Source organism: Typopeltis vanoorti, chromosome 6, assembly GCF_054136105.1.
Source record: "Typopeltis vanoorti isolate ZY-2024b chromosome 6, IOZ_Tvanoo_1.0, whole genome shotgun sequence".
Classification (NCBI taxonomy): domain Eukaryota; kingdom Metazoa; phylum Arthropoda; class Arachnida; order Uropygi; family Thelyphonidae; genus Typopeltis; species Typopeltis vanoorti.
The window spans coordinates 65,158,315-65,174,610 of record NC_143554.1 but is presented as its reverse complement, the minus strand read 5'-3'; the positions used below and the strand labels follow the sequence as shown (position 1 = coordinate 65,174,610).

The following is a 16,296-nucleotide window of genomic DNA, read 5'->3' as shown; positions in this document are numbered from 1 at the left end:
CTCTCTCTCCACCATTTCTCCATCCAATATTTATCTTCTGTATTTTTGCCAAAGACGTCCCACGACTTTTTGTTTGCTACTTTTACACACTTCTTCACTTTTCTATATTTTTCTTGGTATTCTCTGAGAGTACATGCTGACTTATTTGCTAGGGACTTTCAATGCACTTTCTTCTTCTCTTGGACTACCTTCTTAATTTCTTGAGTCCACCATGAAGTTTGAATTTTTCTCTCCTAACAAACAACAGCATACCTCACTGGCTGAATCGTGTTTTTGCTCTAAGATTTCATTCTTGTTTTTAAGCTCTTTTATTTATTTATTTTTCCTGAATAATATTTGTATATTTGAGTCTACAGTTCATAGATGAAAGCTGCTTGACTTTGATTCTTTTTAAAAATTTCTTATATATTTTCCTTTTCAAGATGATATTTAGTTTCATCTACCTCAAAACTAAGTGGTGATCACTTCTTGTTTTAGATACCCTATATACTCTTCTGTCCTGACTCAGCATGAAGAAATGACTATCCACAATAACACTGTCAATGAGACTTTATTTCTTGTTTCCATGTGAATTTGTGCATGCTTTTACTTATTTTTTTTCCCCAAAAACATTTTAATGCATATGTCAATTATTTCTTACCTTGCTGCTCCCATCTACAACAAAAACAGCTTTTTTGTTTCGTTAACTGCCTTCTGTAATAACTTGAAAAATTCCTCTGCCCCTTTCTTATAGAGCCTTTTGTGGGACCATAGACACAAATAAGCTATTGTGCAATTTCTCATTGTGATGTTTGCCCCATTATTTAACACTATCTGCCATTCAAGAAAATTATTTCTGTTTTTCGCATTGATTTCTATGTCTACTCATTCCTTTTTTGATTATCAGCCTTGCCTGAATATATCATCTTGTAGTTAGTATTTAGAAAACATCTTTTTTTTTTTTTTTGACATCTTTGTTTCAGTAACATCAGTTAAGTCAATGTGGTACTTTTCTAATTCTCCAGAAAGTTTCACTTCTTGTACATCGATATTTTTTGTATTTATGGTGCTTGTCTTGAATTTTGCTAATATTGAGTTTATCAGAAGCCAGTAAAAATAAATTCTTCCTCGCATACTTTTAAACAGATGTAGTACTAACTCACAATGCTCTGATAGACTAGGTAGGGTAGCAGTGCTTTTATTTTATACTTGTGATCACTTTTTGTATTCTTCACTCAAACATAATCATTTGAACAAAGAATATAGCATTTTTTCTTATTAGTTCCATATTATTACATCTGAATTTAATACTCTTATATCACAACAATAATCTACACTCGTAATATGGTGATAATTTATGACAATTGACAAATTATGACTTATGACAATTTGCTTATCCGCTACTCTTAAATTATGACCATTGCCCATTTATACGGTACTGCATTTGCTCACAACCAATGTGCAGTTTTCGTGAACTGTGTTTCGGTCTTTCATTGTAAATAATAAACTGCTTATACCTGTTCTTTTTTATTTAATTGTTGTTTACAATGACAAATAAAATTGGTGAGATGCTGTTGCTTATAGTGAAAAGAATAAAACATGTAAACAAGTTACATTATAGACTGAGATTAAAATTATTAAATTTAGTGATGATGGTGTATCAAACACTGAGATAGGCCCAGGCTATACTTACCTCACACTACTGTTGTTACAATTGTTAAAAACAAAGATAAAATATAAGGATCTTTCCACTCAAAGGGCTTTTCTACACTACTGAGTACAGAGGCTGTCTTTATATCATATACATGAACAAATCAGGTTAATTATTGGCCTATCATACTAAGGAAAACAGCCTCTGTACTCACTTGGTGTAGAAAAGCCATTTCAGCAGAAAGATCGGGGTTTGAATAATGTGAGAACTCTTAATGGGTCTTTTCAATCAAATGGTTTGTGTTTGTTAACCAGTCTTATGGAGGTAGATTTTTTTAATAATAGTTGCGCTCATCTGTAATGAGTAAATCAGAAGAGAAGTTTTGGTTTAATCACCAACCTGGTTTTTAATTTCTATAGTTCACTACATCTATCAGTGCATAATGTACTCTCTGGCTTCTCTATTTCTTTTGCAGAGAAAGAATTGACACATGGGTTTCCTTGTAAAATAGATAAGCTATTATAAATATACCTCATTCCTTAGTTGCATTTCAGATCTAGGTCTTTCCTAGGTTTGGTAGCAGCAGTGGTGGCTGGTGAAAATTTTAAGTGTGGGTCTGCATATACAAAAAAAACAAAAACAAAAAAAAAACACTTTTTTTCCTAATCAGTAACGAATTTATTAATAAATAAATTTACATATTAAAAATTGCTTTATTAAAAATATTTCATCCTCACCATGAACAAGCCCCAATAATAAATTTCGTATCAATAGCAGTGACAAGTGCAAATGAATATTGGCATTAGATTGCAGTACATTTGTTTCGTGTAACGATAATTGAAAAAATATAATTCTTTTCATATTTTCAACAGTGACACTCGTCATAATTCAGCCTTGTATCTATAATAAATAAATAATTATATGTTATTTTAACAAAGTAAAATAAGATTTACAAAAAAAAAGTTCACCACGAACAGGCGCCGATAATAAACGTTTTATATCTCACAGAAATAGCAAGCGCAGGCATAAGATACACTGCCCATGCGGCAGTGTATCTAATGATGTAACGTGCAATGACAAACGCAAACGAATACCAGCGTTAGATCGCAGTGCATTTGTTTCGTGTAACGATAATTGAAAAAATATAAATCTTTTCATATTTTCAACAGTGACACTCGTCATAATTCTGCCTTGCATCTATAATAAATAAATAATTATATGTTATTTTAACAAAATAAAATAAGATTTACAAAAAATAGTTCACCACGCACACGCACCAATAATAAATGTTTCATATCTCACAGAAATAACATGCGTATGGACACTAAAAATACACTGCTGTTTGGGCAGTGTCGGAATGACGTAACGTGCAATGACAAGCGCAAACGAATATCAGCGTTAGATCGCAGTGCATTTGTTTCGTAATCTAAAGTGTTAATCGAACAATTCCAATTATTAACTATTCAATCAATGTCAAAACATAAGCTGTAACCTTTAACATGTTGTACTGCATTTATATAATGTTGTTAAGCATTGCTATTATTTATAAACACAAACAAAATTTAAATTTTTCATATTTTCCTTGGGGGTGCTGCAGTGTTGTAGTGCTTATGTACGGGCTGCCACTGGGTAGCAGTAACAACAAATGTACCGTGGTATGCTTATATCATTAATAATATTATTTCAGAGCGATAGTAATGTAATTATTGCATCTTTTGTAAACTTAAATCTGGATATTTTGCAAACAGTATATTTTTATATTAAGTTTTAAAAAATGAATGCACTTTCAGAAAAGAATACTATTCAACAAAAGAACTTGAAAAATGAGCAGCAGCAGCAGTTAGAGAGAGCTGAATTTCTTTTACGGCAAGGGTTAGATGAAGATGAAGCAGGAAACAGTGAAGAAGCTGTGGAATTATATTCTCAAGCAGTAGAACTTTGCATCAATGCTGTAAGTTTATATTTGTCCCTTTTTTTTTTTTTTTTTTTTTTTTAGTAAATTTGCTGGATGTATTCTGTGATTGTGTTGTAAATAATTCAACACCATAGTATCAGAAATTTATCAAAATAGACTATATACTTCAACAAATGCATATTGTCTTAGTTGGAGAAAATGCCAGTTAGATTGCTAGATTGTAGATGACTTTCATTACCTGGTAAAACACCACTGCCTTGTTTATTGAGGAAGGGAGGTAGGAGACTGTCCGCAGCGATTTACCATGTTTGGTCCCAGAACCAGATCCCCCCCCCCCTTTTCATATGGTGTTGGTCATGGTCCTTTGGACAGGGTTTCAGAAATGCACTTGTTTGCTCATCTATAATGAGTAAATCAGAAGAGAAGTTTTGGTTTAAATAGTTTTATGTAGGTAATGCCTCTTCTGTTTAGCGTTTTATCTTGTAGTTTTTTCTATGTTTACCTTACATTATTGAGGAATACTGGTCATTATAAATACTTGTTTAGCAGTTATCATTGCTTTTGTTGTAATGGATATGCCTAGTACTCATGCATATATTGCACATACTGCAAGGCAACTAATTAATCATAACACAGCAACCTAAAATAGGTATGTTGTGGACAATGGTAATTAGTTTATTTCTTTACCTAGTGATGGAATATTCAGAATTTGTGGATATTAAAACTAGAAAGTTGAGAAAGAAATATTTATTTTTTCAAAATATTTCATTATATTGATTCTAACCTAAATGTCAGGCCATTGTGACCTACTAACAACTAAAGTAATGAGTGCGAGTGACAGTTTTGTGGAGCAGCAAAATTGAATATCAACCATAAAAACAGTTTTTTCTTTAATTTTATTTTACATATTTTCTTGAATTCAGGGATTGAATATACCCTACCAATGGTCCTGTCTAAGCGTTTTTCAATTGTTTCTAAGTTGCTGCCTTGTCATATGAGATCACCAGCCTTATCTGACAGTTTTTCCTAGTCAAAATTTAGAAATGCATTAATGTTGTTATGTGTAGACTTAAGGATTTTATTTTATTGAGAATTTATGATAGTGAATGTTTCATCATTTGTTTATAATGGCAGAGAAGAAATTGTTTCCTTTTTTCCATAAAAGTGATCAGAAAAAAAATAGTATTATTAATAAAATAATAATAAATACATCATATTGCATGAATTTTTTTCTTCATAGATTGATATTCACTAATAACATATTTGTAATTACATAAGAACTGGAGTTGTTCGATAAGTCCGTGCAAAAATGAAGGAAACAATTTTTTTGGGACAAACATTTTTTATTTTTTAATATAGTCTCCTTTGAGGTCTATATACTTAGTCCGACGATGCTCACGTTTTTTGATTCCATCCATATAATATGATTTGTCCAACTCTTCAAAATAGGCATTGTTTCGGCAATCACCTCATCGTTGGATGAAAATCTCTTTCCTGCCATCCATTTTTTCATGTTTGGAAATAGTAGTCCAAGGGAGCCAAATCTGGAGAGTAGGGGGATGCAAAAGGACTTCATAGCATAAATCGAACAATTTTGCAGTCACAATTGCAGAAGAGTGAGCAGGTGCATTGTTGTGGTGAAAAAGAATCTTCTTTTTTGCCAATTTGGTCATTTTTCCTTTATTTCATTATTTAAACGATCCAGCAAAGATGCATAATACACTCCGGTAATTGTTTTGCCCTTTTCTAAGAAGTCTATGAAGATTATGCCACGAGCATCCCAGAAGACGGTGGCCATAACCTTTCCTGCTGAATAAATGTTTTTCACTTTCTTTGGTGCAGATTCCCTGCTTGCAAGCCATTGTTTTGACTGTTTCTTGGTCTAGGCTGGTGATGAATCCATGTTTCGTTCACTGTTACGAAACAACGCAAAAATTCCTCTGGATTCCATTGAAACAGCTTTAATCTGTCCTTGCAACAGTTCACACATTGATGCTTTTGATCCAGTGTGAGCAAATGCGACACCCATCTTGTAGATAGTTTTCTCATATGTAAATGTTCATGTAAAATATTACGTACATGGTCATTTGAGATGCCCACAGCCTTAGCAATTTCATACACCTTCACTCTTTATCATCCATCATTATATCATGGAGTTTTTCAATAATTTCTGGAGTAGTGACTTCAACAGGGTGTCCAGAATGTTCAGCGTTACTTGTGCTCATATGGCCACTTTGAAAGTTACTAAACGACTTATAAACCATTCTAATCGAAGGTGCAGACTCACCATAATGTTTATTCAAGCTTAGCTTTGGTTTCCTGAGCCGTTTTGCCTTTCCAAAAGTAATGTTTAATCACTATGAAATTCTTTCTCATCCAATTTTCACAAATCACAGTACTTGATCGATTCAAATGAACGCCAAACACAGAGTAATAGATTTATCTGACTGAAACTTAGTGTGTGATCCTCCAACAGTTGCCAGCAACTAAAAATAACCTCAGTATGTACTAGTGGTACCATCTCTTAGACTTTGCACGGACTTATCGAACAGCCCTCATAATTAACATATTTCCTTCAACACTGGTAGTCGTATCAAAATTAGCCATAGCACTAACAAAAGCTTATAATATTGAGAAATTAATACATAACTATGATATCATAGACTACTGGGGTAGAATTCACCCAGGCTAACACCTGAGTGAGATATTTGCCTTATTTGGCTTACTGGCAAACAAGCACAAAATTTTTCAAACCCTGCTTGGGTATGCTGAACACGCTGTACCCATTCAAGGGTACAGTAGTAAAATGATTGTGCAGACTGGCTGGTTGCTAGATAGATGGCACATGGGACTGAACTCAATGGTAATGTATCAAGAATCTTCCTGATTAGCTATCAAATAGTCCTATTGCAACTTTGGCATGTCATGCATGAAGGGAGTCAGAGTATTGGGTGTGCAAGGGACTCTGTTGAAGCCATGCAGTGGACTGGATATAGAATTCTCTGTCTGGGTGGCTTAACTGTTAGTCCTTTACTTTTGCTGCATACTATTATTATCTGACTCATCCTTAACACTAAACAAACGATGAAAGTCACCACAAAAAGTTTCATTAATACTGCTTACCAAAAAATCTTTCATAAAACTATATATAAAAAAAAACAGCAAAACTATAACTCATAAAATATTAAAAAAATAAAGTCCAAACAAATCATAAAACACACACAAAAAAAAAACATTTCAAAACAAAACAAAAATCTACATGATCTTTGCTGTACTTTACTGTCTTAACACCAACTGGAATGATGTGAATCATAATTTAGAGATAATATCTAAATGTGATCCACTATTCTATATCATAATCTCAATTAGCAGCCTCAACCTTCACTCTCCACCTCAACTTACTAACTACACTCTACTTGAATCTTTGTTACAGATACTTCTGGAGAGTCGAGAACTCATCAAGAGAGGACATGCATGACCCAAGCCACCTGTTGTACCTTCTGTTAAATTCATTCACATACATGCACTACCACTTCAAGCAAATTCTTCCACTTGCTCACTGCTCTGCAAGAGGAAAAAATCTCTGAAATAATGCAAACTTTCATCCACTTGTATCTTATAAACTTCCTTTCAGGTTTATTATAAATCCTTCTCTTGCTTACCAGTGCCTGCAGTTCTCATACTCTCGATCTGTCCTTGTAATCTACATTCCATAATCCTAGCATCATATTTGTAACTCCTCTTTGCACTCTTTATACAGTTTCTTTATCCCTCTCAGAACCCAGGAGACTAAATCTGCACACAGTAGTCTAGGTATAGTCATGCCAAGACCTTGTAAAGAGGCAAAATAACTTCATTGTCCTTACATGTCAGTATTTGTTTCGGGCAGTTATACTTTGAGTTGCATTTGCAGTTTTTGCTGTGTGATGTTTAAACTTCTTATCCACTATAACTCAAGATTTCCAGCCTCATAAGTTTTTCCAAGCATAATCCCACCAATATAATATGTTTGTCAGAAATTTTATCATGGCCAGTACATTACTTTACACTTATTAACATTGAATTGACAGCCATTATCATTTGCTCACATTTCCAACCTATTCAAATCATTCTGTGTGTATATTAGCAGCATCTCTGGTTGCCTTGCCCATCCTTGCATCATTAGCAAACGGTTGAACATCTCATGACAGATCCTTACCTGTCTCATAAATGTATAGATTGGACAACGGTGGTCCATGGACTGATCGCACTGGTCAACTTAAATCTGTCAGATTTGCACACACCCCAATATACCACTTTCTGATACCTGTCTATCAACCACTTGCTCATCCACGTCAGTAATATTCCAATCCCAAATTTTGCTGTTTTTTATGTGACCACATGAAAGGCAGTTTATACAAACAACCTTTCATGTGGTATCCCATCAGATGTCTTTGCAAAGTCCAACAGTGTCATAGTGTATCCATTCTCTTTATCCAACTCGGCCATATTGCTCAGACGTAATCTTCCTTTAGTAAATCCATGCTGTTCCTTCAAAAGTATAGCTTGTGCATCAACCTATTTCTGTGTGCAAATTTTCTTACCTTCTCTGAAATCTTCACACTCACTCCAGAAATACTGATATGTTGATAGTTAGATTCATCAATCTTTGCACCACCACCACCACCACTTCTGTGCAATGAGATTACCATGCATTCTTTCTATTCTTGTGTGATCTTTCCTGAGCTGAGACTTAAATTATACAAATATGTCAAGGTCCTGGTTAGTTCAGCCAAACATTCCTGTAACACATGCTAATATTCCATCTGTCCTTATTGCTGAATTCTTATTTAGGTTATGCAACAGATCTTCAGTCTCCTTCTCATGCACTTCTATTGTTTCATCTAATGTAGCGGTGCACTATGCACCATGTAAATACACCAGATTGATAGTCTTAGTAGAGTGAGCACTCTTTAATAGTCCCCACATCTGCATCATTGTTCTTTTACTTGCAGGATAATGATAAAATTCTCTTAGGTAGTCTTTAGTCTGCACGAGGAGTTTCTTTTTATACTCCCACTTTGCTTTTTGTACAATAGTTATAACTTTACTGGTCTGCACTTTATACATTTCATAACTCCTCTCCTCCTTATTCTCACAATATTCCTTCCATATCTTCTTATGAATCTTCTGCTAAAATAAGGCTGCAATTCATTTCATTCCCACCCTATTTTTCAGACTCTAGTGACAGACCTTCTCGTCTGGCCTACATAGCAAATGCCACAAGAGCAATGAATCTCATAGACATCTATGAAGGTCATATAGTCCAGACGGGAAGGTTTGTAGAGATCTGCATGTCTGAACATGTAAAAGACATTGAAAAAAAGAAGGAAGCACAAATCAGGTTTGACATTCCATACAACCACTATTGGCCGTCAAGTACTCTGGCAACAAACAAAAATGCTATCTATTGATAATAGCTGTTTTACAAGAAAATTTAAAAAAGCTGCACAAATGCTTAGGATCCTTACACAGTGCAATAAAAATTAAGGGTCGATTTTACATCAAGTATGCTCTGCTTTCATCAAAAATCTAACTGCCATGGACCTAGGATATAGCACCTGTGAACCACAGAACATGACAACAACTAGCATTGTTCTAATGCTACAACATGCATGCAATGTTCCAACACGCATGTAGTAACGAATATATTTGCATTCTGGTTTATCAATTTGTTTAACAGTTATGAAGTTATAAAAAAACATCTAATATGCATAATTAATCATCAATAAGCTTTTGTTGTGTAAAACTTTTATATACCATTACCCCTGATGATGTCTTATGACGCATGAAACTTGTTGGGTTTTTTAATTGTTTATTTTTAATAAACTCTTTATATTACAACGTGGTCTCAATATTGAAAACTACCTACAGAAGAATAACAGCTGTTGGACAAAATGAGGTGACATTGAATTTAATGGCTTGTAGAAATCTGGCTTTTATTTTTTCTAGAGAAAAGGAATAAAAACCCAATGAATAATTAGCAGGTGATTGATAGCCTTTATTATTGCATTTCTTATTTTATCTATGAAGCCAATGTTGTAACTGTTGCAGAAAAAAAAATTGATTTGACAAACAAATTCTCGTTTTTTTATTATAAGCTGAGTGGAACATAATTGATGTTTGTTGGAGACCAAGGTTTTGATTATGCATATCTGTTAGTTATGAATGGAATTCTTGCATCCCTGTATCTTTTTTTTTTTATTATTATTAGTTTTCTTGACCATAAAGTAAAGTCTTATATCTCAAGTCTTTGTGCAAAAAAGGTAATTTTTAGATTCTACTTTATATGCAGATCTGTTAATGAAGAATTCCAAACAAAGAAAATATTTTCCAGATAATACATATAATCATGCAATGAGACTGATTATGATTGCAGAGGATATGTTTTCAAAATTTTGTTTGAAATATTAGACTCATTATTTTCCAGTATTAAACCACACACAAGAAGTCAAAAAAAAAATAAACTTTTATTCAACTAGTTTTGTGAAATAACTTTGTTTGACTTCATCAGGAAATAACACAAATTAATTAAAAATCTACAAGCAAAGTAAACAGTTGACATTCCTAGTGAAGAATATTTGAAAACCTTTAAACAATGGAAAGCGTGCATTTGCTGTTATGCTTGCTGCTGATTCGTGGGTTGCTGTATACTGTTTGTAGATAGATACAGGTGTGTTATGATGGATTAAGGAAAGCCAGATTTGATGTAAAATATGATATTCAACTATTTGTTTGAAATAGACATTGTAGATCAGCATTTTCCAAATGGTGGGTCACGACCCGGCACCTGGTCACGAAAGCTAAATGCTGGGCTGCCTAAAAAAACTCTCGAAAACCTAGGTGTTTCGTTTTTGGGTTTTCTTTTTTTCACGAAACTACAAGTAAATAGTGTTTAATCGGGACTAATGCATAAATAATTTAATTAATAGAGACGAAAAATCTGCTCTGTCCGTGTCACCATTTCACAGTCTCTTTGTTCGCGGTAAAGTAGCTCAACTAATGGCGAGGGTGCGCGGCAGCAACTACACCACCGGCTGAATCGTTTGGCGGGCTGGCATTTGTTTTACTAGCCCGCCACGTTAAGCATTGAGAGAGAGCATATTTTTTTTTTGTATTTACTGATTACATGTACCTTGCCTCCAAACCTGAAGTTTCTAGTTAACAAACAACATCTCACTTCTCATTAATAAATTACTTGGCTTTAGTTTAATTTCTTTATATTTTTGTAAGAGTAAATGCTTCTTTATTATAATAATAAATGAAAACTCTATGAACATTCAAATCTGTTTTATTTTACCTATTGGCCATAAAAGTTTAGTGGGTCACAAAGATGAAGTATTAAAATAACTGGGCCACGGAAAAAAAAGTTTGGGAAACCTTGGTGTAGATGAAATGGGAGAACCCATAGCAGCACCTTACTTTGGCATGTGAAGTAAGGAAATTCAAATGTTTACAATATCAGTTATTTCTTAACCCCTGCCTTAAACTCTTATCTTTCTTTTTTTCAGTATGGTAAGATAACATTTTGAAGAACAGTTTCCTCATTTTTCATAAGAATATCTTTTTTTTTTCATTTAACCTTATTTTAATAATTAGATCTTCTCCAGGCAAGATTACAATAGTACATTGCTACCACTAATTTTAGTGATAATATTTTTAGAAGGAGGAAGTTTAGCACTGTATAAAATTTAATGGTATGTTCTCTTGTTTACTCAGAAGTGATCAGACACTACCAAATAAACACTTGCTACATGACTCATGTCGATTTTGAATGTTGTCAGCTGATATTCTATTAATGATGCCCTTTTAACAAGGAAGAAATGTATAGGAATTAAGGGAAAATTCTTCTTTTTTTTTTTTTTTTTTACATATTCTAATCCTTATTCTTGTTGAGAGGCTTATACGCTGGTTAAACATGATAACTAATATTTAAGGAATTGACAGCGTATACTAGAAATATAAATTAAATAAACTTTAATATATACTTTCCGATATTTCGGCAAACGTCACGTTGCCATCTTCTTGGGAACTTACTACAAAGACACGTGCACACAAGTACTAATAACAGCAAATGAGACTGAAGCTAGGAAGCTAACGTTTTCCTAAAGTCCTGATGGTGCCCCTCGTGGGCTATATTGGTAGTTCTTGGCCTTTGGGCTGAAGTTCTTCTGATAAAAGTTTCCCAAATTTGGGGCAGTCTCGTGCATCCAAATTTGTTGAGGTTTGGCATGTTCTAAGGGCCGAGGCTGATTCCATGAATAGTCTTTCATACTTGAACTTGCTGTGGTGTATTACTGTGGCTTTCTTCCATCTTATTCTGTGGCGAGTATCCAGAGCGTGGTCTGCAAGATCAGAGTGGCTGTACTGGTGAAATCGGATGTAATCCTTGTGTTCTGAGATTCTGATATTTGCTGTCCTGCCTGTTTGGCCAAAGTAGGACAATTTACAGCTGCAAGGGACCTGGTATTCACCAGGTAGGTCTAGGGGAAGTGGTTGGTCTTTAGTGGAGCGGATAAGGGATGCCAGTTTTCTATGTGGTCTGTAACAAGTGGTCAAGTCATGTTTTTTATGATTTTATTGATTTTTTCCGAGGCACCTCGGATGTAGGGAATGGTGATGGATTTAGAGTAATCTTTTTTGTGAAGGGGAGGGGGTGGTGGGTTGTGGATAACTGGGTTAAGTATTTTTTGGATTTTTTGGAGGGGGTAGCCATTGGCTGAGAAAGTGTCACGGATGTGATTTAGTTCAGTAGTTAGGGCTTGATCATTTGAACAGATTATTTTTGCCCTGTTGAATAATGTCTTAATAACTCCATATTGTTGTGAGGGGGAGTGATGGGATTGTTGGTGAATGCATCTGCCTGTATGGGTGGGTTTTCTATAAACTCAGAAAACCAAGGTTCCATCAGGTTGGCGGGTGACGTGTGTCTAGGAAGGGGAGGTTATTGTTTTCCTCTTTTTCCAGGGTGAACTTGATTCTAGGGTGTTGGTTGTTTAATTGTGTTAGGAAGGAGAGGAGTGAATCCGGGCCATGTGGCTAAATAGCGAAAACATCATCAACGTAGCGAAGCCATATGGTAGGTTTTTGTGGTGCTGAGTTTAAGGCTTTCTCTTCAAACGTCTCCATGAAGAAGTTGGCCAAGGGTGGGGAAAGTGGTAAACCCATGGCTGTCCCCTCTATCTGTTTGTAGAATTTTTCCTGCCAAACGAAATAGCCTGAGTTCATTGTAAACTGAAATAGGGCTGAGATATCGGGAGGAAATTTAGCTTGGATTAGCTCTAAGGTTTCTTTGAGGGGGACATTCGTGAATACGGAGGAGACATCAAAACTGACCATTATGTCATTATGTTGGAGTGTAAGGTTTTCTACACTGGCTTTGAAGTGGGCTGAGTTTTTTTATGTGTGATGGTGTATTGCCAGTATAATGTGAGAGTGCTTTGGTTAAATGCTTGGCTAGTTTGTAAGTGGGGGAATCAATGCCATCCACTATGGGAAGTAATGGCACATTTTCTTTGTGTATTTTTGGGAGCCCATATATGCGGGGGGGGGTCTAGAGTTATAGGGTTTTAGTCTGTTGTTTATTATTTTAACGGTATAATAGAACACAGAAACTAAGTAAATAATTAATTTATTAACTTGATGCTGATATTTCGCTGGTATTATAACCAGCATCTTCAGAGCACAAAAACACTGTTTGTCACAATACGCGAGACTAAAACAACATGGTGTACTTAAACAAAATTGTAGCAGCAACACAAAGACTAGAGTCCTGATTTTGGCGCCCTCTATCTGAAAAAAAAAAAAAAAAACGCTATCATATATTACTAGAGTCCTAGAAAAGTGCTAGTTTTTTCTTAATATGACTGTCTCCCAGATCTTCGGCAAGTTAATACAGCCATATTTGTTGAGATTTGGAGTGTGTTTTAGGGCTTCTGTCACCTCTAAGAACAATCTCTCTGATTTATATGGGTTTCTGTGTAGTACTTTTGTGTTTTTCCAGTTGATCCTGTGTGCAGGGGTATCCAGAGCATGGTCTGCTAGGCCCGACTTCCCATAATGATATTTCCGGACGTATCGTTTATGTTCGCTGATGCGGATATTCACAGTTCTTCCTGTTTGACCGTAGTAGATGTGATAAAGGAGGAATGCTGTCCTTGGGTGAGCGGATGAGGGTGGCTAATTTGCTACATGGTCTGAATGTAGTGCGTAGTTTATGTTTATTGAGAATTCTTGAGATCTTTTCGGATGTGCCTTTAATGTAAGGGATGGTGACTGTTTTGTTGTAGTTCTCTGTGGTGGATGGTGGGAGGGGTTTCTTAGGAGTGTTTAGTATTTTGTTTATTTTTTGTGGATTGTAGCCGTTGGCCAAGAAGGTGTGGCGTAAGTGAGTCAGTTCAGCAGTAAGAGCCTTGTCATTTGAACAGATTGCTCTCGCTCTAAGGGTTAGCGTTTTTAATATGCCATATTGTTGAGAAGGATGATGGTGTGATTGTTTGTGTAAGTATCTGCCTGTATGTGTGGGTTTTCTGAAAACTGAAAATGATAAGGAACCATCTGGGAGACGTGTGATAAGTGTATCCAGGAAGGGCAGACAGTTGTTGGCTTCCAGTTCCATAGTAAAGTGGATTTTTGGATGTTGGCTATTTAAATGTGCTAAGAATGTTTTCAATGTCTCAGGGCCATGTGGCCAAATAGCAAGCAGATCATCAACATAGCGTAGCCAAAGTGTTGGTTTGAGAGTGGCTGTATTGATTGCTTGTTTTTCCAGGTGTTCTATGTAAAAGTTGGCTGGGGGGGGAGAAAGGGGGGAGCCCATGGCTGTCCCATCAATTTGAGCCAACTTTTACATAGAACACCTGGAAAAACAAGCAATCAATACAGCCACTCTCAAACCAACACTTTGGCTACGCTATGTTGATGATGTGCTTGCTATTTGGCCACATGGCCCTGAGACATTGAAAACATTCTTAGCACATTTAAATAGCCAACATCCAAAAATCCACTTTACTATGGAACTGGAAGCCAACAACTGTCTGCCCTTCCTGGATACACTTATCACACGTCTCCCAGATGGTTCCTTATCATTTTCAGTTTTCAGAAAACCCACACATACAGGCAGATACTTACACAAACAATCACACCATCATCCTTCTCAACAATATGGCATATTAAAAACGCTAACCCTTAGAGCGAGAGCAATCTGTTCAAATGACAAGGCTCTTACTGCTGAACTGACTCACTTACGCCACACCTTCTTGGCCAACGGCTACAACCCACAAAAAATAAACAAAATACTAAACACTCCTAAGAAACCCCTCCCACCATCCACCACAGAGAACTACAACAAAACAGTCACCATCCCGAAAAGATCTCAAGAATTCTCAATAAACATAAACTACGCACTACATTCAGACCATGTAGCAAATTAGCCACCCTCATCTGCTCACCCAAGGACAGCATTCCTCCTTTATCACATCCAGGAGTCTACCAAGTACCCTGCTCATGCAATCAAGCCTACTGCGGTCAAACAGGAAGAACTGTGAATATCCGCATCAGCGAACATAAACGATACGTCCGGAAATATCATTATAGGAAGTCGGGCCTAGCAGACCATGCTCTGGATACCCCTGCACACAGGATCAACTGGAAAAACACAAAAGTACTACACAGAAACCCATACAAATCAGAGAGATTGTTCTTAGAGGTGACAGAAGCCCTAAAACACACTCCAAATCTCAACAAATATGGCTGTATTAACTTGCCGAAGATCTGGGAGACAGTCATATTAAGAAAAAACTAGCACTTTTCTAGGACTCTAGTAATATATGATAGCGTTTTTTTTTTTTTTTTTTTTCAGATAGAGGGCACCAAAATCAGGACTCTAGTCTTTGTGTTGCTGCTACAATTTTGTTTAAGTACACCATGTTGTTTTAGTCTCGCGTATTGTGACAAACAGTGTTTTTGTGCTCTGAAGATGCTGGTTATGATACCAGCGAAATATCAGCATCAAGTTAATAAATTAATTATTTACTTAGTTTCTGTGTTCTATTATACCGTTAAAATAATAAACAACATGTTCGACGAACACATAAGTCTGTCCACACGTTTAGGGTTTTAGTCTGTTGGTAATCTCCACAGGCCAAGAAGTGACCTTCTTAAGGAGCCTATGGAGTTTTCTAATTTGTGAGTTGGTGGGATTGTAATCAATGGGGAGGTAAGTGGAACGATCTAATAATAAAGCCTTGAGCTTACCTGTGTAGTCTTTAAGATTGAGTACCGCAGTGGCATTCCCCTTATCCGCTTTGGTGATCACTATTTCTTTGTTTCTCTTCAATTCTTGGAGTGACTTGTATTCACTAATGGATATGTTGGATTTTGGAGGTTTTGCTTTATTGAAAACACAGGCTACATCCAATCTAATATCGTTGGCGATGTGGTTTGGAAGTTGGCGAATCCCGCATTCAATTTGGATCATTAATTCCTCGGCCGGTAATTTCTTAGGAGCAATGGCGAAGTTGTGACCACGTGACAGAGCGTTGAGTGCTTCAGGCTTCAAGGTAGCTGAAGAAAGGTTAACTACAGTGTTGGTTTATAGTTTAGGTTTGGACGCAGAGTTCTTTATTAATTTATCAAACTTGTTGATATGTCGGCTCCGTATTCGTTCAAATTCTTTTTTAGCTGCCGTATACGAGACGTCATGTAGGACTGA

The 16,296-nt window shown here is 35.8% G+C and overlaps 1 protein-coding gene across 1 annotated transcript in view; it reads left to right on the top strand.

The window, feature by feature from the left end:
• LOC150105502 (calpain-7-like) overlaps positions 1-16,296 on the top strand; it is a 237,561-nt gene that overhangs the window by 39,179 nt on the left and 182,086 nt on the right. The window contains exon 4 of the mRNA XM_090394849.1: positions 3,421-3,581. Within this exon, the coding sequence (XP_090250975.1) occupies positions 3,421-3,581 (161 nt within the window). The remainder of the gene's footprint in view (positions 1-3,420; positions 3,582-16,296) is intronic.